This window comes from Corvus moneduloides, chromosome 17 (genome assembly GCF_009650955.1).
Source record: "Corvus moneduloides isolate bCorMon1 chromosome 17, bCorMon1.pri, whole genome shotgun sequence".
Classification (NCBI taxonomy): domain Eukaryota; kingdom Metazoa; phylum Chordata; class Aves; order Passeriformes; family Corvidae; genus Corvus; species Corvus moneduloides.
The window spans coordinates 14767556-14794307 of record NC_045492.1 but is presented as its reverse complement, the minus strand read 5'-3'; the positions used below and the strand labels follow the sequence as shown (position 1 = coordinate 14794307).

At 45.0% G+C, this 26752-nt stretch overlaps 1 protein-coding gene across 1 annotated transcript in view; it reads right to left on the bottom strand.

Moving 5' to 3' along the window:
• Positions 1–206: 206 nt before the first annotated feature.
• Positions 207–26752, bottom strand: part of KCNB1 (potassium voltage-gated channel subfamily B member 1) — a 115621-nt gene continuing 89075 nt past the window's right edge. The window contains exon 3 of the mRNA XM_032126840.1: positions 207–10454. Coding sequence (XP_031982731.1) covers positions 8433–10454 — 2022 coding nt within the window. The 3' untranslated portion in view covers positions 207–8432. The remainder of the gene's footprint in view (positions 10455–26752) is intronic.

Here is a 26752-nt window from a genome sequence, read left to right as displayed (position 1 = left end):
AGGTTTATGCACTGAATCTGTCAGACTTAAAACAGAAGGTGTCAGGCTCGGCACTGCTTTCCTGAATCATGGCCTCAGCCATGAACAAATAACGTATGTCTAAACCTGCTGTCAACTGCAATGAGCTGAAGCAGAAACTCAGTGCCAGCCAATGGGAGTTGTATTTTTGGCCAGTATATGTGACCATGAAACAGAGCAATAAAGGCTTTAGGTTTTTCCATTCCTTTTTATTTATTTCTGTAGGCTGTAGTAAGGGACCATTGCTTTAAAACCCTTAGACATTTGGACATATTTTACAAGACAGTACAGTTTCAGAATGTCACACATTGATCACAGTTTCATACTACTACATGCATATAAAGACGGATTTTTTTTAATAATTTGTTTTACAGAAACAACTGGAGAGGTCAATAAACTTCAACAAAGAATGACTAAATCAAAGTTACAAAAAATGTAAGACTCTAAGTACATTAGTATATGGCTAATGTTGCTGTAATCACCCCAAAGTGCCAGGGCATTGAAACATTTCTTAAAAGGGAAGAAAACTTCTGCTGGTGCACTGGACAGTGAATTCCAATATAACCGAATGAAGAGATTGTGCAAGACATGCAGGATCTGCTGGGCTATCGGGCACAAGCACTGCCCTTCCTTACAGACATGCTGAACTGGGTTCTCCATTGATTCCCCATTGCGCAGGTTAAAAAATAACCCAGTGCAAGGCAATGGAGAAACCAGTCCTAGTCTGCCCTTTCTGGGTCATAATCAGTTTCAACTTCCAGCTATAAAAGCAATTTGATCTACATGTACCAGCAGAGCCACAGGAAACACATTTTCCAGTTTTTATTTGTAAAGTATCACTTTCTTTTTCAAAAGGACCCCCACAGCTTTCCTATCCTTCAGTGACTATGGATGCTTATGGCTGCCCTTTGCAGATGTCACTGGGAAGCCTTTGCCTGGGCTCAGGGGCCCTGCAGGTCCTGGGCTACTGGAGGAGGGCCCGGGCTGGCCCCCGCCTGTGAAACGCGGGGCAGCGGCGGTGGCAGCGCAGCCCCGGGGGCATCACTGAGCAGCACTCACAGCATGGCCTCGCTAAGGTTTTCTCCCTTTTCCGAAACTGCTTCACTGGCCTGATGAGAGAGCAGGATTCTGCTGCAGGAAGTGGGGGTGTATTTTTTTAATGCTAATCTAGTTGGAAAGAGAGTTTGGTTGGTAGCTGTGGCTGGCCTTTCTGAGTACAGTATCATGGCTTCAAAATTCAAAGTAAAATGGAGGTGCTGCTCCCCCACCCTCCCTCCAAACACACCAGTGGGGAATGGTTGAATGCAAAAGTAATTTTCTGCATTGACCACCAAAAAGCCAGAGAATGGGGGGAAAAATGTTCATCACAAGCCAACAAAACTGACATAAATAAAACAAATCCCAGGGGTTGCAGGAGCCAACGTGTGGCTAATGGTATGTGGAGGCAGTAAAGCATAACAGGAAGAAGAGTCACAAATGGCAGAGCTCCTAAATGAAAAACACAGAGTAGAGAAGAACAGATGAATGGTCTTAAATGTAGACTACCAACAGGACCAGAGGTTGTGCCACAATTCAAAGTGACCAGTAGCCCATCTGCCGGTAGTGTCCTCCCAGCTTCAGTAAGTCCCTGGACCGAGGGCTGAGAGCACTGAACTGTGGGGCTGAGGTTGGGACCCTGCTGTAGGGACAGTCACCTGTGAGTTTGGGATGCTGTTTGTGGCATCAAGTCCACTAAGAGTGAGCTGACATGGAGGGATGCTCAGTCATGTCTGGAATGACTGTCACCCTCTTGCCTGAAGGTTTGCCCCTTTCCCAGGCTTTCACTGACCTGCCTCTGTTTCCCATTCCCTCACCCCACCGGTTTCCAAGTATGTGCTGTGGGCAGACACCTCCAGCCCTGAGGCCATACAATGCTATTAGTTTTCCATTAGCTTTCAGAGATATGGGTCCAAATTCTTTACTGGTCTAAATGGGGCACAGCTCCATTGGCCTCAATGGGCTTTAACTTACAGCAGCAAAGAATTTGGCATTTCATATAAATTCACTCCCTGGCTTTCATGAGGCTCTAGTTTTGAGGGGTCTTTGTACAGAGTTCAGCCTTATTATTAATTTTTGAAGGTAGTGTCACTGCAGTCTTGGAAAGACCCCTTTAAAAATAAAGGTTAATCCTTGTTCAGTCCTACACAGCATCAACAGTATTATTTCTAGTTAAAAGAAAAAAGGAAGGTTTTGCTTTTTCTTCTAAGCCCCTAAGACTGAAAACTTCTTGTGCGATGAAGCCAGAATCAAGCAAAGCAAAATTCGGAGTAGTATTTACAGATATGAACACTTGTGGCACCCAACCATTGGTGTCAAAGGACACTTATTGTGGCTTAGGTAACACCAGCAACAAATGGGATACACATTCTAGATGAAGACTTTCAGTTTTCCTAAGGTTTCCTTTGCCTGGCCGAGACAAAGTTTCAGTGCAAGAGCCTAAGTGTGATCAGCATGGGGTGTGAGATGCATGCAGGAAAATAAACCTCTCTTCTTCAAAGGGCTGGGTGGTATTTGGGCTGTTCCTGTCCTGGTGTGGGAGGGCAAAGTTAAGAGTGGTCTGACTAGAAGCTTTCTATGGTTTTGTTGACTATGCTCTAATAAACCTGCTGACACGGAAGGTGCCTTTTGAAGGGATTTATGTGATCACTGATGACAGATATGGCAGCCTATTGCATTAATTGCTTCCTAGAAAAGAAAAATCCCACCCAACTTTAATACCTTCATTTGTGAACTGGTCTTGCTGATAATCACATGCAAAACTAGGTCTACTGGTTATTCCTTTCATTTGAGGGATACCTGGACCTTATGAAACACACACCTTTCCAAACGAAACCTCTTTCAGGTTTATTGGCTATTATGGTGGACATGTAAGAAAATCTCACAAAATGAAAGCAAGTGGAACCAAAACTCCATCTTTGGCAAAAGCATGGTCACTTACCAAACTGCTAGGCAGAATCGAAAGGAAATGTCTGTGCAGAGCTAGAGTGGGTCTGAGGCTCTTCATCGTGCTAAACTTCAAGAGGCCATGAGATAGCTTCAGGATGAACAATTATCTCACGGACTTATTATTAAATTTCTGTGAATATAGCTGTGGTACAGCTATAAAGGAGCAAGGAAGATCATTAAGTAAGCAGGTACATGGACAGATTTTACCATAACTAAATCAAAATCTAGCCTCTTTCTGAATGTTTATGTTTCTCACTCCTCCATAATTTTTCCTCATTTCCTGATTTTCTCTGGGACCAAAAATAAAAATTCCAAAACCCAGTGGGAAATGAAAGTCTGGACACTTCTGTTTTAATCAAGGAAAAACTTCTCTGAAGGTGCCTGAGCATTGTCAGGTCATTGCCTTGAATAAGAGCCTAAATTTTGATGCTTATCCCAACTCCATCATGTCACTATTAGGACAATTAGATTCAAAACCTGTCTCTTCTTTCTGTTCTCAGCTTAATCGATGTAAATCTGGAGAAACTGCAGCCAGTGGTGTTGGGTGACCTTTCCCCTGCCATCACTGAAGGCAGGGTCTGGCCCGCTCCATGTTTCTCAGCAGGAACATCTCAGTTTCCACAGCCAGTCCCTGGTTAAGTACCACAAACAGGAAAATACAAAAACATGACAACATCAGACAAACCCCATGACCTTTCACAGATGCCCTTCCAGGAGGAATGTTGCAGGTGTTTATCAGAAAAAAAGGAAATAACAACAACAAAAAGGTTGGGGGATCAGCTGTGTAAATGAACACTGAGAGAGCATCTAATATATTATTCTGTAATACAAAAAGAAGAAATCTGACTTGATTGCCCTATTATAAATTTGCTAAAAATACAGATATATATTTATATTTTTATATATATATAATTTTTTTTTAAATCTGAACAGAAAAATAGACTACTCTGGAATGCATGAAAGTCACACGACTTTTCCATACATCAGATACTTATAAAGCCAACACAATGGCAAGCAGGAGGTACAGAGGTAACTAGAACATCTGTACTTTATTCAGGAACTATTTAAAGCCATATTCTCCCCAAATGAACCCAAGGTAGCACTTGTTCTGTCTGATTACCATAAGCAGAAGTGACTGACCAAACATGGAGGAGTTGGGGCTAATTTAGAGCCCCAGGGAAGCCCATCTTGCTCCGGCTGTGCAGGAGGGCACCGGTGCCACATGGCCTCCTTCACTCGACTACTTCACTCAGGAACTGTAGGATTTGCTTTAGAATGAGGTGTTCTGTGGAGCTTACCAACAGAGAGAACGTGGCTTTAGAAACCTTGTCTTTGCAATGAATTTTACATAACCTTGTTATTTACTATAAACTGTACTGGTCATAATTCTGTCAAGACATAAATATACAATAGGTACAAATATTAACAATACATTACAATTTTACAGAAGAAGAATACTGTTTTCCTTAGAAATGTGTATCTTATTAGCTGCAAGGGAAGAAAAGGCTACAGTTTATCACAGCCACAGTTGCCAAACAACCTGACCGCCTCAGATGTGTTTCTCATGACTCGCACAGGCAGATACTCCCCAGCATTTGACACACGGCATGTTCAGGAAGGGAATGTGCGTTCCATGGATTTATTTTCCTCTCTCTTGGTTTTTTTTTTTCCTTTCTTCTACCTTTTTTTGACTCTCAAACATCTCCGAAAAATGTGGATTTCACAGGAGACTCTTGTTTTGGGTTGGGTTTTTTTTCCATAAGTGTGCTTAGGTGATGTTTTTAAGAAAAGGCACTGAGAAATCTACTGCAAAGTCACTGCTTTGTTCCTCTGTTCAAGGCTAAAACTCAAAGAATCTTTGCCTCCTGGTTAAGAAAACTGCACCCTCTCCTTTCACATATATATATATATATATGTTCTATATATATATTTATAGGTATGTATTAAAAATGATGTTGATGGCATAAGATACAAGCAAGTGCAGACATCACACGTCCAGAGAGAGTTCTTTCAGGTATGATGCCTTCTGCAGCAGCAGGTGAGGCTCTGTCAGCTTGCTCGATACTTGGTGCTCAGTAAATTTGCAGACCTGAATGCCCAATATCAGTGATTAAACCACACGCTTTAGCTCGATGCAAGAGATATTCCCTGTTTTCCCCAACTGCTATGAACTTTGGGAAACATGTATTAAACAAACAAAAATTAAATTGTCCTTCTCGGATCTATAGGATTTGGTGAGCATTATGTTTTCAAAGCACTGCTTTTCCTTTGCAGTGAGTACAGACTTAGTCTACCATAGCTTTAGGTTAGAGTAGATTTCCCAGTGCTTACATTATATATATGTGTATTATGCACACACACACATATATAGATACATACTTTGTATTCAGACTTTATTTCATTAAAATAAATTCAACATACTTCCTTTTTAATTGGGCACAAAATGAGAGCTACATCTTCGTACACAAATAAGAAAGAAATGCTCTTCAAGCATATTATATGCTTAATTTTAAATTATTTGCTTTCTATAAGAAATCTATAGGACTTTGGCTATTCAGGCTTAAAAGGTAGATTTTTTAATGATACTTTTGAATTTGGCTTTCAAAAGTGACTCAGTAAAATGCTACTTTAAAGGTAGGACTAAATAGATGACATAAGGTGTGTGTCATGAGCGATCACGCAAGGCAGACAGAGGGCCTTTGGTTACAAGGAGAGTTGCACCAGTTGACTATCAGATAAAAAATGATAGAACTGTTGATTTATACATTTTTGTCAGTGCCATCTATAAACCAAATACATCAATTTGGATGAGAGTGTGGTAAATACTACACTATATGGCTATATTTAAATACGTTCACTTTCGTGACATGTAAAATATGACTTTTTTTCCCACATGAAAGCATCAGCTCTAAAAATATTTAACTTGGAAATCACTATTACTTTATTTTAAAAAATTCCCTGATTTTTCTTCTTTTTACATTTGTGCTGATGGCAGACATGACTGATCACTGAAACATAGAGATTATATTAAAACTGTTCTCTTTAAGATTTCTCGTTGCTGCTCTGTGGCCTCAGAAACCCACAGAATAAATCAGTTTTTAAAGCTTATCTGCTGGAAAGTTACTTTACTTTTTTGTGACGACTCAATCTTAACTAGTATCTCAGCAATACGTCGGTTCCTCTAAGTACACTTGTATTTACTATGGCCAAATCCTAAAGTCCTTCACCAGGCAAAGAGCCCACTCGGAGGAGCGGCGGTTTCGGCTGAAGGAAGGCGGAGTAAAAGCGAACAAACCTCAGGAACTGGCCCTGCGTAAATACCCTGGGGAGTTTCGCCTGCACACGCGGTGCTCTGGGCACCTTCCGCGTCTCTCTTTGCTTGGCACCAGGGCTCTCGCTGCCCTTCGGCTCCTTCCTGAGCTGCTGGCTCAGGTCCCCCCCGGGCCTCGCCCTGCTGGGCCACCGGGGCTGAGCAGAGCAGAGTCACTGCACCGTGGGCACAGCTCTGTGCCAAGGAGACACCTGGCAAAGCCATCCTCACAACCCATGTCAGCTCCTAAAACAGATATGTGCTTATTGCTTTTGTCCGTACATGCTGCATTCACTATTACGGGTTACAGACAGTGCTGCACGGCCGGGACGGACACACGGCTACATTCAGGACTAACCAACACTTGTTGTTTACAATAGGAAGGAACAAAATGCAGTGGACTCGAGTGGCTTCGGGGGGGTCTTCCTCCCACGTGTGCCCCTCTGCTCCCACGTCCCGTGTCTCAGCTTATCCCCGGACCCGCTGCCTGCAGATTGCTACACACCCCGGCAGGAACTCAGGGACAGGTCAGGAAACGCTCATTGACAGAGTTATTTACAACTGAGTTTTACAGTAGAAACAGAGAACAACATAAAAGGTTACCATCACAGTTATCACAGGACAAGTTGTGACTTGCTACAAGTGTGTAACAAATCACAGTCACAACAAGAGGCACAAATTAAAGTAGTGCTTGGTTAAAGTGCTTGATTGTTACACTCTGCTATCCTACTCCAGCATTGCAACAACGACAACAAAAAGTCAACGTAAAGTGCTTTTCCCCCCCGAGATTAAAAACCAAAGACAAATTATTTCCTACACAATTTGACATAACTTTATTGAAACAATAATATTTTAAAAACCTAGGCTGGTGGCTGCTAGTTCTGTTCACTTAAAATGGTCAGATTTTTTTTTTTCTCCTGTTTTTTTGTTTCATTTAAAAATGACTGGATGCTATTAAAATGTCAGGCCTGATTCTCCTGCCTCTCGCAGCTGCTTCGTGCCACGGCCCTGCAGGAGCCTCTCCTGCCCGACCTCCTGGCGAGAGGGAGCACAGCCAGGCCTGGGACGGGTCACTAACGAATCCCTCTTTTTGCATATTTATGTAACACTTGCATATCTTTCACTGCGCTGCTTGGGCGCAAAAAGCTTCGCACCAGCCTGCTCCTCTCGTGCGCCACGGGCGAGCCTGGGCTGCGCCTGGAGCCGGGCGGGAGGGGAGCCCAGGGCAGCGCCGGAGCCCCGGCACGGGCCGGGCGAGAGCCGCGCTCTCCTTCCAGCCCTGTGCGCCCCGGCACCGGGAGGGGCTCTGGCTGCGATGCCTCGGAGAGTCCTGCTTCTGCACGGCTCCTCCACACCTTCCCAGCGTGGGCCGTGGGCCACCAAGGGCCACGCGCTGGCCCTGGGGCAGGTACCGGCTTTTAGCAGAGGGTAAGTGCAAGTCTCACTATGTCTTAGGGCGTGTTTGGAATTAGATACAAGTGGTGCAACTCACCCTGCTGATATTTCAAAAGAAAACGTCAGGTCCTACAGGATATCTGATTGTTAAACACACAAAGAGCATTTTAAAAATTGGTTTCTCTAGACCATTATTTGTTTCAAATGCTTTTCACTTGGATTTTCCAATAATGCAAGTGTTCCCTGTTACCTTTAGACATAATATCCATCAGAAAAAGCTGTAGATGGGGAACAGCTGCCCTGAAGCAGTGAGCATTGTTTTTGAAAGCTTTATACCAACCCCAGCAATTTATTCCAGAGTTCAAATCTGGCTGCCTTGGCATCCTTTATGGAACTAATGCAAATCAGATGTTAATATTTCCAAAAGGAGCTCTAGCGTTCAAGGGGAATGGATGGGTATTTGGTCACATTGGCTTCACTGGACAACATGAAAGGAGATCAATGTGTGATCATGATTTGCAATCATTTTTTTGACTGATGTGGGCAATGTCTTTAGAGTTGTTTCAGAGAAGGACATTTTCACAAACCCACACTGGACCTCCCCCAGACTTTTAGAAACAGGTGGCTTGTTTCAGCCAAGTTCATGCCATGCAGAAGCTCTTTTGTTTGTGTTGACTGTGAAGATATTCCTTTAAACTCTCAGTAAATTCTTTCAGACCCCACCTCAGATGCTTTGATCATGTGTGTTAGCATGTCCTCCACTGCCTGGTAATACATGGACTTCTGGGGAAATGTGATTTTCTAGTCTGACAGTCTCCTGATTGCCCTGGGTTCTTCCAGTGATACCTTCCATAGAGTAAATGCAGTTCTGCCCTATCAGCTTAGGGGAGGTGGGTAAAGCAGCAGCTTCTAGATGGTTCTTCTCTGTTCTATAAACATGGTCCTTTTGCATTAGATAGCCACTGTTTGCAACATTGTACTTGGGACTCACATTTCCAGGTGGACTTGAATCATACATCAGCTGACCTTCATCATCAGTGTCAGCATCTATATATTTGTGTATACCAGCATCATGGAAGTTGAAAGCTATGGCTGCCTGCGGCTCCGGTGACTTTGGGGGGGTTCTTGCACTCGCAGTTGTGTAGATCGAGGTTTCTGGGCTCATGAGAGACCTGTCAGAGAATAAGGAACTATCTGTGGCAGCAGCAGCAGCTCCCTGGCTCTTGAGAGGGTCTGGATATGTTCTCAGTACATTTGATGCTGGTACTAATGTGCTGGTGTCCTCTTCCATGAAGTTAACTTTCAGAGATCTTAGTTTTAAAGGGTTACTGGCCTTTATGGAGCTTTTGGGACTTTCAATGAAAAAAGCAGAACGGTGGCTGCTTTCGGAGCTTGGGTTCATTTCCACGTACCTGGCACTGCTCCCCTCTGGCCTGCTCTGCTCCTGAATGACGTTAATGCCGCCCTTGCAGGGCAGGGCAGTGAGCGGGCTGTGCGAGAACCGCCCGGAGTCAGGGAACTCGGCGGCGCAGCTTATGAAGCTGTCGATGCTGGACATGCTCCTCATGTCAATGATCCCATCAGTGCGAGTTGCCAGCAGGGGCACCATAGGGCCAGGAAGGGTTTCCATTTCCAGCTCTTCCTTTTGCTTTCCCGATTGACTCGACTCTTTAGTGTTAAGGTTTGGCTGGGACTGAGTCTTTGCCATTTTGTTGTACATGTCCTCAAGCTGTTGGACATTCAGGTGCTGGGGACTTGAAGATGACCTGGCTTTTTCTGGGGACCCTTGTTCCTTAGTTTCAAAAGATTTACTAGAACTAGTTTCAGAGAGTGTTCTCTTGGTCCATTTCCATTTGCTTGGAGATAAATGATTGTCCTGAACTTTATCCTTTTTGGCTATGCTTTCTCCGTTCTTTTCAACCACGATGTCCATCAGTTCTATGCTACGGGCAAACGCATCCTTCATGTTCATGGAAACAATACTGCCATTCCTTTTTGCTCTTTCAAGAGCTTCCCTGCGCTTAATGGCTTTCTCCTGCCTCTTCTGCTCTTTGTAAAACTCGGAGAAGTTATTGACAATAATTGGGATGGGAAGAGCTATCACCAGCACACCAGCAATGCAGCACAGTCCTCCTACTATTTTACCCAAAAGAGTTTTGGGGTAAATGTCTCCATAGCCTACTGTTGTCATGGTGATTGTTGCCCACCAGAAAGAAGCTGGGATGCTCTTGAATTTTGTATCATCCTCATCTTTTTCTGCAAAAAACACTAAACTGGAGAAGATCATAATGCCCATAGCCAAAAACAAGATGAGTAATCCAAGTTCATTGTAACTCCTCCTCAATGTAAATCCCAAGGACTGTAAACCCGTTGAGTGCCGGGCAAGCTTTAGAATCCGGAGTATCCTCATAATCCGAAATATTTGGACCACTCTTCGTACATTTTGGAACTGAAGTACACTTTTATTGGATTCTGTGAGGAAGATAGTAACATAGTAGGGTAAGATAGCCAGCAAATCTATAGCATTCAGTGGGCCTTTGAAAAACTTCCATTTCTTAGGCGAGGAGAGGAACCGCAGGAGGTATTCCATTGTAAACCACGCAATGCACACCGCTTCCACATGGGCGAGCTGGGGGTTATCTGTGGTCTGCCCAAATTCATCCACGCCTTGTAGTTCAGGAAGTGTATTAAGGGACAAGGCAATTGTAGATAGTACAATAAACATGATGGAAATGATTGCCAAAATCTGGAAAGGAAAGAGAAAACAGTGAGTTAATCTCGGAATACACTACACTGTCTTTCGCTGCTGTTAACACATGGCTGTATTTTCACTCACACGTTGCAAGACCCATTTTGCTCAGTACACAGAAGTTGGATAATCAATGCATCCTGAGCTGAGTTTATTTTGGAAGCTGCTTTAGTTATGGGAGATGCCTAAAGGAGATAAAGCATCTACTTCAACTCCTGTGCTTTCATCTCCCTGTAGTCAAGGAACACATAAGAACAGCTAGGATGCCAGGAGGGCTGTGAAGCAGTTCACAGCAGGAGCTTTTGATTAACTACTAATTAGGTGCCCAACAAGGCCCATCTGGACAACAGGCTCTGAAATTTAAGCACGAAGGAATGCAATTGTGAATACATGATTCGATCATAGCGATGTTCTCCATTTAATGAATGGTTACTGCTGTAGTTTGGGGTGCTGATGGCTAATTACAGAGATGTGTGTACAATTCTACTACATAAGCATAGAAATAATTCACTCTTGTTCAGTGACTCAACTCTAATTTGAAACTTGATGGTTGTGAAAAACATGAAAACTTCACCAAGCTTTCTAAGCCGTTTTGAGTTTTCCAGAGGAGAGAGCAAGCGTCTGAGCAAACCAAATTGGACAACACTGAGACAGCCAAGGCAGGGCAGGCCCAGCCACTGGAGACCTCACACATTGTCAGAAACCAGCTGAAGAGTGCAATGAGAGGAGGAAACAGTGCTCTGCAGTGAGCAGCCTCTCTAAACCCCAAGTAAATCTGATCAGAGTCTGGGCAACCAACTCTGCAGTGTGCAGTGCTGCATTAGTGTTTGCAGCTTTCCAATGGCATAGGCAGGCTGTCCTTTTGTGCCTGTTTTATATAGACATTAATGCTGTATGTTCCAGTTTTCCCTAATTACATCTCCTTGTAAAGCCATTGTAGGGAGGTTTTGGAGCTGACCAAAAATTTGAACACTATTTTTTTCTACTAGTGAATTATTTTTCTAGTTTATTAATTGATGGGATTATATCTAGTTTCTTAGGTAACTGCCAAAAGACAATAATGATTTCAAAACACACACACACACACGTGACTAACATTTAGTCTTCACTTCAGTGTAAGTTGGTCTCTCACATTCACTTTTCTCCTGCTTGATAGAAAAGCAGCCTGAAAGTGATTGCAATGTATGTGCCTGACAACCAGATACACAACATTATGCAATGAATTATAAAATGTGTGACAAAAGTTCTGCATCCCAAATTGCAAATCTGATGCACTCCTTCCTTGACAATATAATTAGAATTTAGGTTTCCTCATAGTGACCTTTCTCAGCCAGCTTTACACCACCAGAATATCCAGTTACCACCTGAGGCACTGGAGAAAGCAATTCTTGATGGATTTATTTTCAGCCAAATGCAGCACTGACATCCCAACAGTCAGGAAATACCAGACTTCTGAACATTTATCCCCAAACAGAGAGTTGATGCAGTGGAACAACTCTTGTAGGAGAAACATGCAAGTCCAACACTGTGGTCTTCTCAAGAAGGACCTCACCTCCATAGCTGAAAGGCAATGCTGGAAGCTTCACTTGAATTAAGTTCATATAGTAAACTTAGGCTATGGTTTTAGGAGAAAAGCCCATATACCTTAAACCTCCCCAAATGTAAGGCAGGAGTTTCAATTTTTCAAAGTCTGATTTCAACAAGTGTTTTAAAATCCACTTGCTGTTAAGAAAATCCCTTCCAAATCAATTTTATAACATATACATATATAAAACATACATATATATATGTTTACCTTTTAACTCACTAAAATGCACTGTGTAAGTGTGATTTGCACATGACACTGCAGAACTAGTAATTTAATCTGAAGAATGAGATTTTACTAGAAACAGAAATGAACTCCACCAAACGCTGTTTTCATTGTGTAAATTGGATTAAGTGGAAGTGGTGCTTGGTGTAATTAGCCTCCTATGCAATGCTCTAGCACAGGAATTTTAGAATAGCCTCACTTGCAGTTACTAAATTGTTGTTCCAAGGAAAAATGCTGTGAAGACTCCTTTTCCTTTTTAAACAGGCTGAGTAAAAGGTTTGTTATTTGCTCTGCCGTGCACCCTCCCATGAACCTTCTGCCTCCTTGCTATCTTCTTCCCTAAGTTTGCTGCTGAAATACAAACAATCCCGTAAGAACTTGTGCAATGGGGGTTTGCCTCATTGAGAGGCTTCTCAGGTCAATGAGCCAAAGAAGCTCTGGGAAAAACCTGAGCGATGCAAAACTGTAGGAAGAACCATGGGATGAAGAGGAGCAGAGAGGGACACAGGGAAAAGGCTTGAATCTTCAAACTCAAGAGAATAAAATATAAGTCAAGTGCCTCATGGTGAAGTGTGGGGAAATTTGGATGTTAATTACTTCTGTGTGGTAGCTTGTTTCAAAAGACCATCTCTGGGAGACCAGGCACTACCCCTGAGAAGCAGAGAGCCTGATTTGCTTTCCTAGAAGGCTCTTTTGGTGGTTTTGCTGTCATTTCTTTGCTTACAACCCACCATTTCTGAAGGTGTTTGTGATGTTTGCAATGGTAATTTCAATTAGTTTTGCTTGGCTTTATCTCTGCCCACTATACACAGAAGGGCTTATTTGTAGGCTTAGATGTATGTACCTGTTGGGTTTTATCTCCTTCACTTTCAGTGTGAATATTAACACTCCATCTTTATTCAGTGAATGGCATCCAGCAGCAGTAATTGGTGTCAAACCTTCTGTTTCCTTTGATATACCTTCCTGCTTTGAAGATCAAGGCAACGCCAGATGAATATAAATAAATAAACTGGGAGATCTAAGGGTAAGATTTGATTTTGGTTTAGGAGATTTAGCCATGAAGCTAAGCAATAAACAGAGACAGACATTTATCATTTCTCCCACAAGTTGCAGCAAGATGTCACTTGTGTTCCCAAGATACAGATTTTCCCCCTTACTCGTCTACTGCAACCATATCTTTGGGAATCTTCTCAGGCTAAGAAAAACTTCTAAATGTGAGTTGTTTGTCCTCAGGTATTCAAGGCACTTTTTAACTGGAAAGTACATAAAACTGAGATGGAATGTCTCCAGCTGGGTTTAGAAGATCCTTCTCCTTCTGTAAGAGATACCTTGTCCTGGTAGCGTCCACCATCCACTAAAAGCCACCCAAGGAGCAGTTGTGCACAGAAAACTGGATCCAGCTGCTGCTGTCAGGCATTAGCACTGTTCAGTTGCACAGGGCTCTGTCCCAAAGTATTTACAGTCTGGGATTTCAGATTATAGAAATCACCATCTGTCTCTCTAATAAGGTTTCCCATCTTGGCTGTACTGAACCTCTCGCTTGGCAGCTCTTGTATTTTCCACTGTCAGTAATGAGAGACAGAAAGCTGAAGAGAAGACGTTTACACTCCCAGGGAGGCCTCTAGGGAAGCTCTGCATCACAGACAGCCTTTTCATTCCATTCCTTTCCTCCTCCCTTTACTCTTCCAGGTTCACTTCTCTTTAAAAAAAAGCCAGTGGGACCAATTTGGACTTGAGCAGAAACAATCCCTCTGCAGTGCATGAGGTTCCAGCTCTTACAAAACTGGAAATCCTTTTTCCAGTCACTGGAAAAAAGCACCTGCAGTCCCTGTTCCAGAGCACTGACCCCAAATCTCGCTGCTTCTCCAGCTTCTCACAGCTGCATGAAATGGAAGGAAGCATGGGAGAGAGCCTCCTCCTGTGGCACTAATCTCCATGATTCCTTAAAAGGCGTGAAACATGGCCTTGTGCTCTTGAGAACTTTGGATGGGCAATCAAAGAGCTGAGGTTGAACAGACTCAGGGACAGAAATGTCCCTAGAGCTCAGACTTGGACTGGCAGAAGGAACAGGGAAGGGAAAGTTCAGCATCAGAGGCCTATTAGATTTTGTGAGTGCTGCTGAAATGTCCATGTTCCTCCTTGTAGAGCAAGCTGCAGGTCTGGCTGCTGGCCTATCTGGCATATGTGGGCTGGTTATTGGGATCAGGGAAGGCACCTCCAGCATCCCTTCAAGAGCATCCAGAGCTTCTGACTTGGATGCCCATGTTTGTGTAGGTCCTATAAAATGCCTAAATAAAACTGGAGAAGCTTGCAGCCTAAAATTCGGAAGCATAGGAAAACATCTGGAGTCATAAATAGCTAAAATGAGTGACATGAGGACACATTTGTGACACAGGCAGGAGTCCCTGTATTGTGGAGCCACAGCTATGACAACTGTTCTCCACTGTTTTCACGTTGGCTCCATGGGAGCTGAAGACAGGAGCCCTGACAGACCAGGTCGTACTGGGCAGGCATCCTCAGCAGAGCAGCGCAGACACTCCTTCAGCTGCTCGTAAAGCTGACAGTGTTTAAGACTGGCTTTTCCCTGCACAACTTTCAGACCAACTTTCAGACAGCTTGCACAAGAGAAGCTCTGCAGTCCCCTTCCTCCTTCCTTCTGTATTTACTCTTGCATTTCACCTGTAGCAATACATCACAAAGTGTGAAAATCCCCTCAGGTGCTTTACGAGGTTACTTGCAGAATGTAGTGGAAGGGCTCCGAATGATGGCCCTGGCTTGTGGCACAAGTCTCAGTATGTATGGGCAGGATTTCAGGAAAAAACTTCTCCACTAAATCAGCTGTTTCACAAAGATTTTTGTAGAGTGAATCTCTGGATTGCTGCTACGGTTCCTTTGTGGAAGCTAATAACCCAAGGATAGGCAGGGCAGGGTTTTGGATGAATTTAAAGCAGTTGCCTCGAAGTGATTAGAATGATTGTACATACATGCTGGTTATTACACATGCAAATGAGACAAGCAAGCTGATTTTGGGAGCAAGTGTAGCCAGTTTGTGCAACTGCTGTTTCCTGAGGCAAGATGGATGTGCCATGCTTGCCAGCCTTTAATCACTACTTCCTCCAAAATCCCCCCCAAAACTAGGCAGCCCACCTCTTCCTGGCACCTTTCAGGAAATAACCACCTGCCCAGGGCCTGATCCTGCTTGCTGGGTGAGACTGGCCCCAGAGATTCGTCCTTTGTGATGGCAAGGTCTATGCTCATCCCTGGGGGAAGAGGGCTCCTGCCTGCTCAGAAGTTCCTCATCTCTCTCTTCGGCAGCAGCAGTTTGTGAGTTCACCCCACAGTGGCACAGAGAGGGGTGAATTTTATGTAGCAGGGACTAACCCAGCATTGAGGTTTGGTGATACTTATTGCTTGGTTATTTTCTTTACGCTGCTAAAGACCCTAACTGAGATAAAGGCATGAGACAGGAGACTTTCAAGGCCATTAAAATTTATGAGAACTGGCTGTCCCAATCCCATAGATGGCTCTAAAATCTCAGGGTAAGCATCCGAGATCTCTCTGCTCGTGGCAACATGCCCTATACTTTTTCTGTCTTCATACTCAGTAATGAAGCTGATATAGCAAGGAGAAGGGGTGGTGTGTGGGAGAGAGTAGGAGGGTGTTTGAATATAGATTTGATATTCTTGGAAATACGATGAGGAAATTGTTATGTAATCAAGAAGTTCAATAATGGTTTTGTCTAATGCGCTTTTTTAGCTCCATCAAGGCCTGCAGAATAAATCTGGCATCGGGACCAGGTTTCATTCATATGCTCCATTTACTAAGGGTTTTTTCCTGCAGCCCCTCTGCTTTCCCAAGCTCCAATACACTTTGAGTCAGACTGTCCAGCTCCATCCTGCCACGCCTATGCCAGCCTCTGTCTCCCCAGGCTCTGAGAAACAGAGAGCACAGTGTATTTTGAGCGATACCCCACGTGCTTCACAGTGCAGAAACAGATGGAGAGTTCCTTAATCTCCTCCCCACTTGATTCTGCACAGGAATAACATCTCCTGCTCACAGCAGCTATACATGTCTGTGGTATTTATTGACAAGGGCTTGTTTTAGGAAACATCTCTTCACTAAAAAATGCCTATTTATTCATAAACTGAAAGAATTTGCAGAACACAGTCATTTCTGATGTCAAGATTATGACCACTGGGCTTGCAGGATGTTTTTTCTAGAATATGGTGAGGCCATAATGAAAGGCAACGCTTCTTGCATCATGGCAAGTTGAGGCCAAAGTGGGGGATATGGCTGCAAGGGAAGTACAAAGAACCTTTAATCCGCTTTTTTTTACGTGGAAGGATGTTAAGATGTAACGTAAGACCTTGAATCTCCAAAACCCTTAAGTCCCACTGATTCCTGTGGAGCATAAACCTCTGCTTCTCCCTGACCTGGCACTTTACATGTCACTTCTGGGTGCTGCCCCAACGGAGTCCTTGGGAACCCTCTGCTCCAGGAACTCTGTGCTCTGGAGAGGCCCCTGCACGCACCAGCTCACCTCCCTGTGGTGCCCGCACAGTCTGTAAGAAGGCAAACTCCTACACTCCTCTGCAAGCACTACTGCACAGGATAACATTAATAGAAACAAAATCAAGATAAAGCCACTTATATTTTGCTTTGGAAACATGAGAGATCTTAATTTTGACATTTGCCTGGAAAAGCCAAGTTTGAATAATGGTTAATTATTTGATTTCAGTTATAGCTGTAGTAAGTTTATCTGTTAAGAAAGTCTATTTAGTTTAAAAGAGGATACAATACTTCTGCTGATTCTATGTCAATGGTTCATTTGCCTACAGGCACCCAGAGAGCTGCAGCTACAACTGCTGCTGACTAAGCTATAGTGGGCAGAAAGTCGCCTTCGGGCATAGCTGGCTGTAAACTCTTTAATACTCTTAAGAACATGTTTAGTTGTCAGAGAGCTATCAAACCCCATTAAATGATAAATGGTGTCAGTCTTCTTTCAGAGCAAAGCCCAGATGCAAATGGTGTGCTGGAGAAGAAAATGATAGATGAATGAAAATACTGAAAAGGCAAACTTGAAAGACATACACTGCCTTTAGACATCAGTGCAGTGACAGTTCTCAGGAGAGGATGAGAGAGAAACATCTGTCCTATTTCTGCTGCTGCTAGCATGGGGGAAATCAAAAAAGAAAACAAATGAATGGCACATGGAAGCTGAAGTTTCCCATTTTTCTCCTGGCCTTGCCTAGTGCCTGGGATGATGCAATCCCAGCAAGCAGCACTACTGGGAGACACCCAGCTCTGACAGCCCTGGGCAGACCCAAACCACCTGCGTGTCCTCCCTGCACATCCACACAGACAAACCTTGCTTCCATCCTCGAGCCTGAGCTGGGATCTCCCCAGAGAGTGCCGTTACCATCAACCCCCTTTCCCACCCTCTTGCTGACTCTCCTGTCTTCATCTTGCTTACACATTCCCACACTTTGTGCCATGCAAAATTCTACTCTTGAGCACAGAGGTTGGGATGGCAGTGTGGTATTGCTCAGCCTGGCCTTTCCGTGTAAGACAACTAAAGACACAGACCCGGACGGTGACTCTCCCACACACAGAACATCCCACCTGCTCTGCGTCTCCGCACGGCAGCTGTTCCTGGGGCCAGGCTCCAGACCCCTGCCCAGCCAGAACCTTCCCCCCTAGAGTGGGGCTCCCCTCTCGGCTGCATCTCCCATTCCCACCATCTGTCTTGCATTCAAGCAGACAGAGGTTTGGACTCAGAAAAAGCAAAAAAAATAAAGCAAAAAAAAGACTGCCTTCCACCTCAGCGCTGGTGAGTGCTTGGGAACAGCTCTTCAAGATGCCTACGGGATTTTACCCTGCACGAGGGACAGACGATGCTCGTGATCGACTCCCACCATGCAAAGCAGTCTGCTCAGCCTCAGACACTATTTATAGGGGATGCTGAGCTCAAAGTGTTGGTGTTTGCAGGAGTAGTTGTGGGAGGTTTTTTTTTTAATGGTTAAATTCAATCAGGAATGTGCCAAGATAGCATGAAATCAACTAAATGTAATTAAGCAAAAACTATTAACTTGATTGCTAAACCAGTCTTCTTCTCATGAATATGTATGAGAATAATTGATATTAATTCTTTTCAAATCTGAGGCACATTAGTCCTGCATATTATAGTGTAGAATTTTTTGGAAGACTAAACCAGTTCTACTGCTGCTTTCTCACCAAAAGGCATAATTAGTCTTGCTGCAGGGAGATTTACCGAGTCATTGATACCATCCTGAGTTGCCACATAGAGAGGAAATTAGAACAGAGCTCAAGTGATGTTTTGTCTGCAAAAAAAACAATGACCTGTTTAACATTTCTTCCAGAAATGCGTTAGGAAAAGTAGCAAATCCATCTACCAGCATCAGCCACACTAATGACGTTTTGAAGAGGCAGGGAAGCCTGCAGGAACAGTAAATCCCTACAGACAGAAAGGCAGGGGCAATACCCTCTGCCCGTTTGATGTGCCTGATACCAGCATGGTCCTGTTAGCTGGGTGTCCAGCTGTCCCCAGGCTGTTCCCGAGGGCTGACTTCATCTCCCTGGGGCTGCTGCTGCCCCTGGGCTCCTGCTGCAGCTCGTGGGGGCTTCTCCATTGGGTTTCAGAGGGCATTTTTTTTTTAACTGATGCCTGGAATAAGGGCATAAAATTTAGGCTGAGACATTTCTGCTGCCTCATAAGCTCTCCTTGGGGTGCAGCCTCTGACCAGGGTTTGCCTGGACACTCTCAGCCTGATGTAGGAGGAGCTTTGGTGGCATCTCTTGCACTGATGGGAAAACCTCGGACTCACAAGGGATTACAGCTGTTAATAGTTTATTCATTGCAAGTACCCTGCAAAGAAATTGAATACTAACATTCTTCTTTTTTTTAAAAGATACTTATGAAGCTCCTGCAGGTGGTGGGAAACAGACTTGCAGGATCACTCCAAGCACTCAGTTCTTAGTTCTTTATTCTGCTAAAACCTTTTGCTTCCCTGTCAGCCTCTTGGCTCTCCATCATGCCCACACCCGTCCTCCTGTCTGGCAGGCAGACCTTGTGTCAGACAGAGGACTTTGATGCAGGGACACATCCACACATGAATCCACCTTCCCAAGCCAGGGTTCCCAAGGCTTTTCTCTACAGAGCATGGAACCCTTGCTGACAGCTTTGGCACAAAGTGAATGAAGGGTTTTAAACTCAAGCACAGATGGTTCTTCCCTTTATAAGCACTAAACACTGGATTAGATATCACATATTTAATAAATAGCAACAACTGTATATAAACTGTTTACAAAAGCAGCTAAAAGCTAATCCTTGGCCTCTAATCATTCATATTAGCATGGGCCCATAGCAAGTGGTAAGTAGAGCCAGTGGACAGCAAATCTGTGTGAACATAAAAGAAAAGGCAGCTCTACATCAGCAGTTCAATAAGAGAGTTTGATCTTGCCTCACTATGAAAGTTTTGATGTATTCCAGCTATAAATACAGAGGATGAAACAGAACTGTGAAGATGTGTACTTGGTTCTTTGTTGGGTGCCTTTTCTTTTTCATTCTTTTTTTCTCTTTTTCTGTTTGTTTGTTTATCGTTGTGTTGGTTTTGAGGTTTTTTTAAACTCAATTTGAGCTCAGAAAATGCTCGAATTTGAAGTGATCGCTGACAGTCTGCGAATATTCACTCCATGCTTGCTAACTTCTGGACATGGCCATGAAAACAAACCTTTCCAAAGCAGAAGGGATAAACACCTGCTTGGACAGCCCTTGGCTTTCCCATAGCCTTGCCAGCCCTCACCACAGCCTTTCCTAGGTCCCTGCATCCCAGCGTGCTCCCAACAGGCACCGCACAGCCTGGGCAGCAGCAGCAGCTGCCTCACGCAGAGCAGCCCCCTCCTGCTCTCATTCCCCTGAAAAGTGCATTTACAGAAGAAAAAGAAACACAAAACCCCGCTGGCCATTTCGATAGGGAGCAGAGCTGGGGTTTGTTTTGTTTCTTGGTGGGGGTCTGCTGTTTGATTTTTAGTGGTTGGCTTACTGATATTTTGCACTTACCCCTAATAAAAGTCACCTGAAATTGTTTGGAAAATGAAGGTGTGCTGCCTTCCAGTGAAGGTTTATTGAAGAGAGGCGAGGGGAAGAGAAAGGTTCCCTATAAATGGCAGCTGAACAGTGCCAGGTGGTACATCCTATTTTAATCCAAGTGGAGAATAGTGAAGAGCAGCACTGAAGATTAAGGGAAATGATACACCGCACTGTGTTTTAGTGCATTTTTCAGTTACCTTTTTTTTTTTAATTTGGGGTTTCTGTGTTAATATAGGATGGTGCCACACTATACACTGGGTGGCAGAAATTAATCTTGTCATGAATGTACTTCTCTGAAGGGCTGAGCCTTCCTGAGCCCTTAATTTGAGCTGATTGGACTGTCTCATTATCATAGCAGCAGATTTTGGAATAGCGAAGTTGAACCTTACTTGAACTTGTTGGCTACATTAGCACTGTTTTTCTTTCTCACCCCCACCTCCATCCATGAATAATAATACCCAGTACCCCCTTTTTAAAAATCCTACCAACTGTCCTAGTAACTGTTGGCCAAACAAACACACACTAACATGGCATGCTGGGGGAGAAGCACATTGAAGAGCCTGAGTTTTGTTTGGCCAGGACAGAAGCTGTCATTCCAGGGAAACGTGCAGTTTTGATGTCCTGGGAAACTTGGGATCTTCTGTCAGGCACATGGTCCTGCTACCTCACACATCGAGCACACCGTGAGTGAAACAGCTTTGGGGTTTGCAAAATACACACGGCGTGTGGCCTGGGGCCAGGTCACTTCTGGTTTGTGTTTCTGGTCTGAAATGTCATTGCAGTTCAGCTGGACACTCCTCGCCTGGACTCATTTTCCTCTCAGAGCAGGGCTCTGCCTGACTCATCCTGCTGTGGTTCCAGGTCACTGCAGGGAAGCAGCTCAAGCGTGGTCTGGATGTTTCAATTCAGGCTCTGCTTGGCCAGCAGAAAATACCCCGTTCCCTTGAACACCCCCAGGCTGGGACACGTCCAAGTCCCAGTCACTGCAGAGCTGTCCCATCCACCTGCAGGAGCTGTGGGCACAGAGGCCGTGACCCGGGAGAGACCCTGCCCTGCAGCCCAAGGTCAGGCTCAGCCTCGCCGCGTTCCTCCAGCCGCTGTGTAAAGCTCTGTCTCCCATCACGCTGCATTATCCCAAATGAGCTCTGGCAGATGCTTCAGCTCTCTGCTCTGCCATCAAGGCAAACTGGTGAGACCCACCTTCCCGAGGGCAGCTTAACCCTTCCCACGGATGCCTGCTCGCCCACAGGGGGCCCAGACATGAACTGGGTCCGGAACACGGCAGGGGAATGGCTCTCGCTGCTGCGAAGTGCTGATTGCTGAGCTGGGGGAGTCACCTCGCAGCCTCCCTGCTGGAAGCAGCGCTCCCAGGGGCTCCTGATGTTCCACACGTCTGCAGAAACAGGCACCTATTTCTCTGCTGCCATTTGGCCTCATCCTGAGTGCAGCATAAAATGGCAAAATCCCCAAGAGAGCAGGATTTGCAAAAGATCCCAGCACCATTGTAGGCATTAAAACATGGCTTTTCAATGCATGCAGTATCCAGCACCTCTCACTGATAGCACTTGTGACAGTCACCTGGTGCCACTTGCTGGACCTGGCCTGATGGGAAGCTGCTCTGCAGGTTTGGAAATGAGACACAGGGTGAGCCCAGCACAGGGAGAAACCTACTGCTGAGTGGGGAAAACAAGTCCAGTCTAAACTGAGAGTTGCTTAAAGAAGGCACAATAATAAGGGAAAAACCACTCAGCATGCCAGGGAAATAAGTTTATAAGAATTACCAAGAGATCTAGGAATAACCTTTCAATGGTTGCAATCTGGCACAGATGTGAATGAGCATCCCTGGCAGCTGAGGGCTCTCTCTCCATGTGTTACATGGAATGAGCTGGCAATCCCCAAGGCGGTCCCAAACGGCCAGACTCATCAGAGCAGCTAATATTGGCTAATTGTTCTTCTTTATCTCTTGGAAAGAAAAAAGAGTCCTAAGGGCAGTGACACTGGAGTAATGTGTCCCAACTAACCTGCTGCAGGTTGTGTCAATCTGCTCTCTCCTGCATCCCCTTCATGGGGCACAAAGCATGTCTGTTCCCGTGGCCACTCTCCCCTGGGAAAGCAAGAGGAAGGAAAAAATGTGCTGCTCTCTATTTATGATTGCCCTGCCTTTCCTGCAGCCGGGCTGAAGGCTCTGATTTTTTTCACTCTCTCTCATTTCTCTGGCAATTGATTGCTCGCTGCCAGAGGGTATTATTGGCTTCAAAAGCTTCATTTTCTAGCTCCTGAGCTGCTCATCTTCTCCTGGCTCGTTGCTGTTAGTGGAGGTCAGATCCAAGTCCCAGAGTCATTAGGCTGTTTCGGATTTGACCTTGAGAGCTTCTTTTGCTCACCCCATCACATGAAACAATCCTTTGATCATTGTAGGCATATACTTAAAAAAAAATAAATCCAGCGGGCAGAGATTATTTAATCATATCAGTGGTGAGTGGAAATAAGCTGGAACCAAAACTTTCCCAGCCAGGTATAAAGAATACCAGTGCCTGGGGGCACCCCTGCTCAGTGTGGTGCTGGGGACTGTGGCACACACCAAAAACTTGCTTCAGTTCTGTAACTGAGCAGCAATTGTGCTCTGGCCCCAACTTTTCCTGTGCTTAAATTCAAGGGTTGCAAGATGCAGTTGTGTAATTTACATTAAAATTACAGCCTGTTCATGAAGTATTTCCACCTGGAATGAAAATTCCTAAACTGTAACTTTCAGCCGTTACCACTGAAAGCACAAAAAAAAAAGATGGGGGCAGTGAACCCTGAACTTCTGTGCCATGCTGTCCAACCTCATCTGGCCTGGCTGGGGAACCACAGAAAAGATGGTGGTAAAAATGCAGTGGTAAAAATGCCTTACAGAAGATATTTGTCTGAACTAAAAGCTGCTTATGTACGGTTCCCTGCAGTACTCTAGAGAATTAGCTTGTTTTATAGGGTCTCATGAGATTCAAATCTTTGACATGAGGTTTCTGCTATCCTCTGGGCAAAAACATCTCTATCAGACTATTGAGCAGTCGGTGAATTTGTTTAGGAAGTGGTTCCTTAGATTGGCATTACCAGGAGCAGACACTTTTCCTGGGCAGGCGGCAGGCTGGGCACAGGCCGTCCTTTCCTGGGGTGAATAAGCCAGACATGGAGCTGCTACTCCAGCAGCTAAGCTTGACTGGCTTTGGACAAGTTGGATGTCAAATCAGACAAACTGGGCCATTCTGGCTGACACCCTGCTCTTGGAGATGTGAAGAGGTACTTGGCTGTATTAAAGCTGCCACATGTTAGAGGTGACACTGTTGGAAAACAAATAAAAACCCCACAAATGCTTTGTCAGCAGGGCAGGAGGGGGAGGGATGGGTCCTGTTTAAAGATGTCTTAATCAAATCCATCCCCTTCTACACCACTAGGTTTTGCTCCCAAATCCAGTTAAACCATGAAGCTACTGAAGATCCCAATTAGCAAACGGAGAGATAATGAAGATACAAAGGAAGAAAATCAGTGGCAAAGCCATGCTCCTGGATTGTTTCAGTACTCCATGGGAGAGCACTGAGTTCCTGACAATTTACCTTTCAAATCTCTCAAATAAAACAACTCTTGAAAATTGCCAAAATATTATTAACACAAACAGCAACAAACAGCAGGGTGGCTGTGTCAAAGTGACAGCAAAGGCTGCTCTTCCCAGCTGCCAAGAACAGCGACTGAGGGCCACGCCGGGCGGGTTGGGCTCCATGTGCAGGGGGGGCAGGATGTGGGACCCCCTCCCTGTGCACTGCACCCCCACGAGTGGGAGATCGTCAGTCCTGCTCCTTGCCCTGGGCATGCTCCTGCTGCAGCCTGAGCCAAACTAGCTTAAACAGAGGATTTTCAAAGGTTGGAATTTGGGATGTAATGGGTCTCCTCTTAGTGCCACCGTCTGCAAAACCTCCTCTCTCTGCACCAAAAAATAATTCCCAAAGAAATGAGCTTGAAACTAGTGTGGGACCATGCTCAGTCCCTGTGAAAGGCAGCCTGGAAGAAGGGGTCTGGAGAGCATCTTACAGGCCTTGCCTTTCTCTTCCAAGACTTTTCCCTCCACGTTTGGATGCTCAGCAGAATCCCACTTGGATCTTGTATCCCCTTCTAAACCTGCTGTTTGCAGAAAAAAATTGCAGCCAATTTCTTTTTAAGTGAAGATGGTGGAAGAAATAAAAGAAATGGGAAATTTGGAGGGAATTGGACAGTTTCTCGAGGAAAAATGTGTTATTGTTAAAAAAAAATTCTTTTGAAGAAAAAAGTATCACCAAGTCTCTCTGTTTGCAGTGCAGTGGCTGTGATACCTAAAGATTTTTTATACATTTTTCATACACTTGTAGCCTTGTAGATTTTTAATCTACCGTTGTATGGTTTCTAGTACTTTTCCTGCCTTTTCTCACAATAAGATAACCCTTACTAACACTTTCTTGAAGATCTGTTTAGTCTTATTCTTAAGAAGAGAATTTTTGACAAGGACATCTTGTTTTCCACCAGAACTTAAGAGACATAACAAGAAATGGGGCAAAGAGACCCCTGGACCAACTGCAAAGGGCTGACCCAAGGGTGGGTTACTGGGGCAACTGGTCTCCTATTGGATTTACCTGCTAGATATACTAATTAATTAACCTTATAAAAATTGTAGAAATCCTTTATCACACATGCACAGAGCCATACTTGTGCACCCCAAAGCTTTCATTAAAGAGTTACTTTTTCTATTAGCACTCTTAATACCATTTGCAAAGTTTTGTGGTTTTATTCCAGGCAACAGCTGCTGCTTTGAAATCAGGCTCTGGCAGATGTTATTTTGGGGTATTTAAGCCAGGCTCTTGCTGTCACCATCTCAACGTTCTTGGCTTTGTTACTGTTTCTCTGTTTTATTATTCTGAAGAAAATAACTCTGTTAGTGTTCTTTTTCTGGCAAGGAAGGGATGCACCAGCACCAAGTGGATTGACTCCAGGTGGTGGTGATTCAATGCGTGAGTCTCTTCCTCCTGCTGCAGGCAGGTGCAGTGTCCCTGGGATTTCCCTCCTGTGGCCCAGGGGTTTTATACCTCTTGTGCTCCCTCATGGAGCTCCTGAGCTGAGCTGCAGTCTTGTGGCCAAATACTGCCAAAGGCTGCCCTGCGTGGGTGCGATGCTGGGGCCAGGTGCAAGGGTCGCACACGAGCGTGCGCATCCCAGCTGGCCATGGTCCACCCTGTCCCCACCTTCACAAGGGTCTGTGGCACAAGACCTGGGCTTCACAGAAAGACCCCAGTCCTTGTTATACAGCGAAAGTTGAACTCCTCCATCAGGGGCACGGCGTGCACTGGGTCACTCTGCCCCGTCCCTGGCTCCGCACGCGTGGGGCCCTCCTGCGCTGCCTGCACAGGGCGCTGGGTGCCAGCAGACCCAGCAGCACCTGTGGCTGTCTTGAGCACAGGCCAGGAACCAACCTGGCTTCAACAAACTGTGCTGAACTCACCTGGTAACAGCCTGGCAGGGAGCCAGGCTGATCTCCTCCCATTGCCTTCAAGGCTTTATTAGCTGCCTGCTGTTCCAGTAAAGGTTGGTGCTGTTACAGTCTCTTGCCTCTGAGAGGTCCTTAACTGTCCCCTGAAAACCCCCTACCCAATAGGTACCCAGGTAACATCTCAGCCAAGGCTTCAATGCCTATATTTAAAAGGGTGACCCTAGTTAGGGAAGCATTTTGGAGGGACAACCTGAAACAGTAATTTCAAACAGTTTAAACATATTTTTAAGTAATCCTGTAAAATACTGTGATGCCAAGCAAAAGCTTTGGGTTAAATTATACCCCCACAAAAACCCCAGCGTGCACAGGCAGCTGCTGGAGCTGTGGTTACAGCAGCCCCGGCGGGTGACACCGCAGCAGTGCAATCAAACCGCGGGAAGGCTGCGCTCTGAGCGGCCGGGCTGCCCCGGCTTCCCTGTGCACCCCCTGCTCCGGAGCTGTGCCCCCACACGGGGCACGAGCCCGAACCACGTTTGCACAGGAAACGGCTTCGGAAGAGCCAAGCATGTCTGCTTGCTGGGGGAGCTTTCTGGGCTGCTTCTTTTCCAGTTCAGGATGCTCCAAAAAATAAACACAGAAACCGCTCTGCACAATGTTTCTTGAGACAAAGCCACTGCTCTGCTGTGTTGCTTGCGACAGTGCCACCATAAAATATATGCTCCTTGTGCTCTCTATTCTGACATTCCCAGCTTGAGGCTTAAAAGTTGACTTATTCCCCCTTTCTCAGCCCTCTCTCCTATGGAGCCAGGAGTATAAAAACACTAAGCCTCGTTGCTACTGACCTAAACAAATGATTTAATCAGTGATGTAAAAGGAGTGATGAG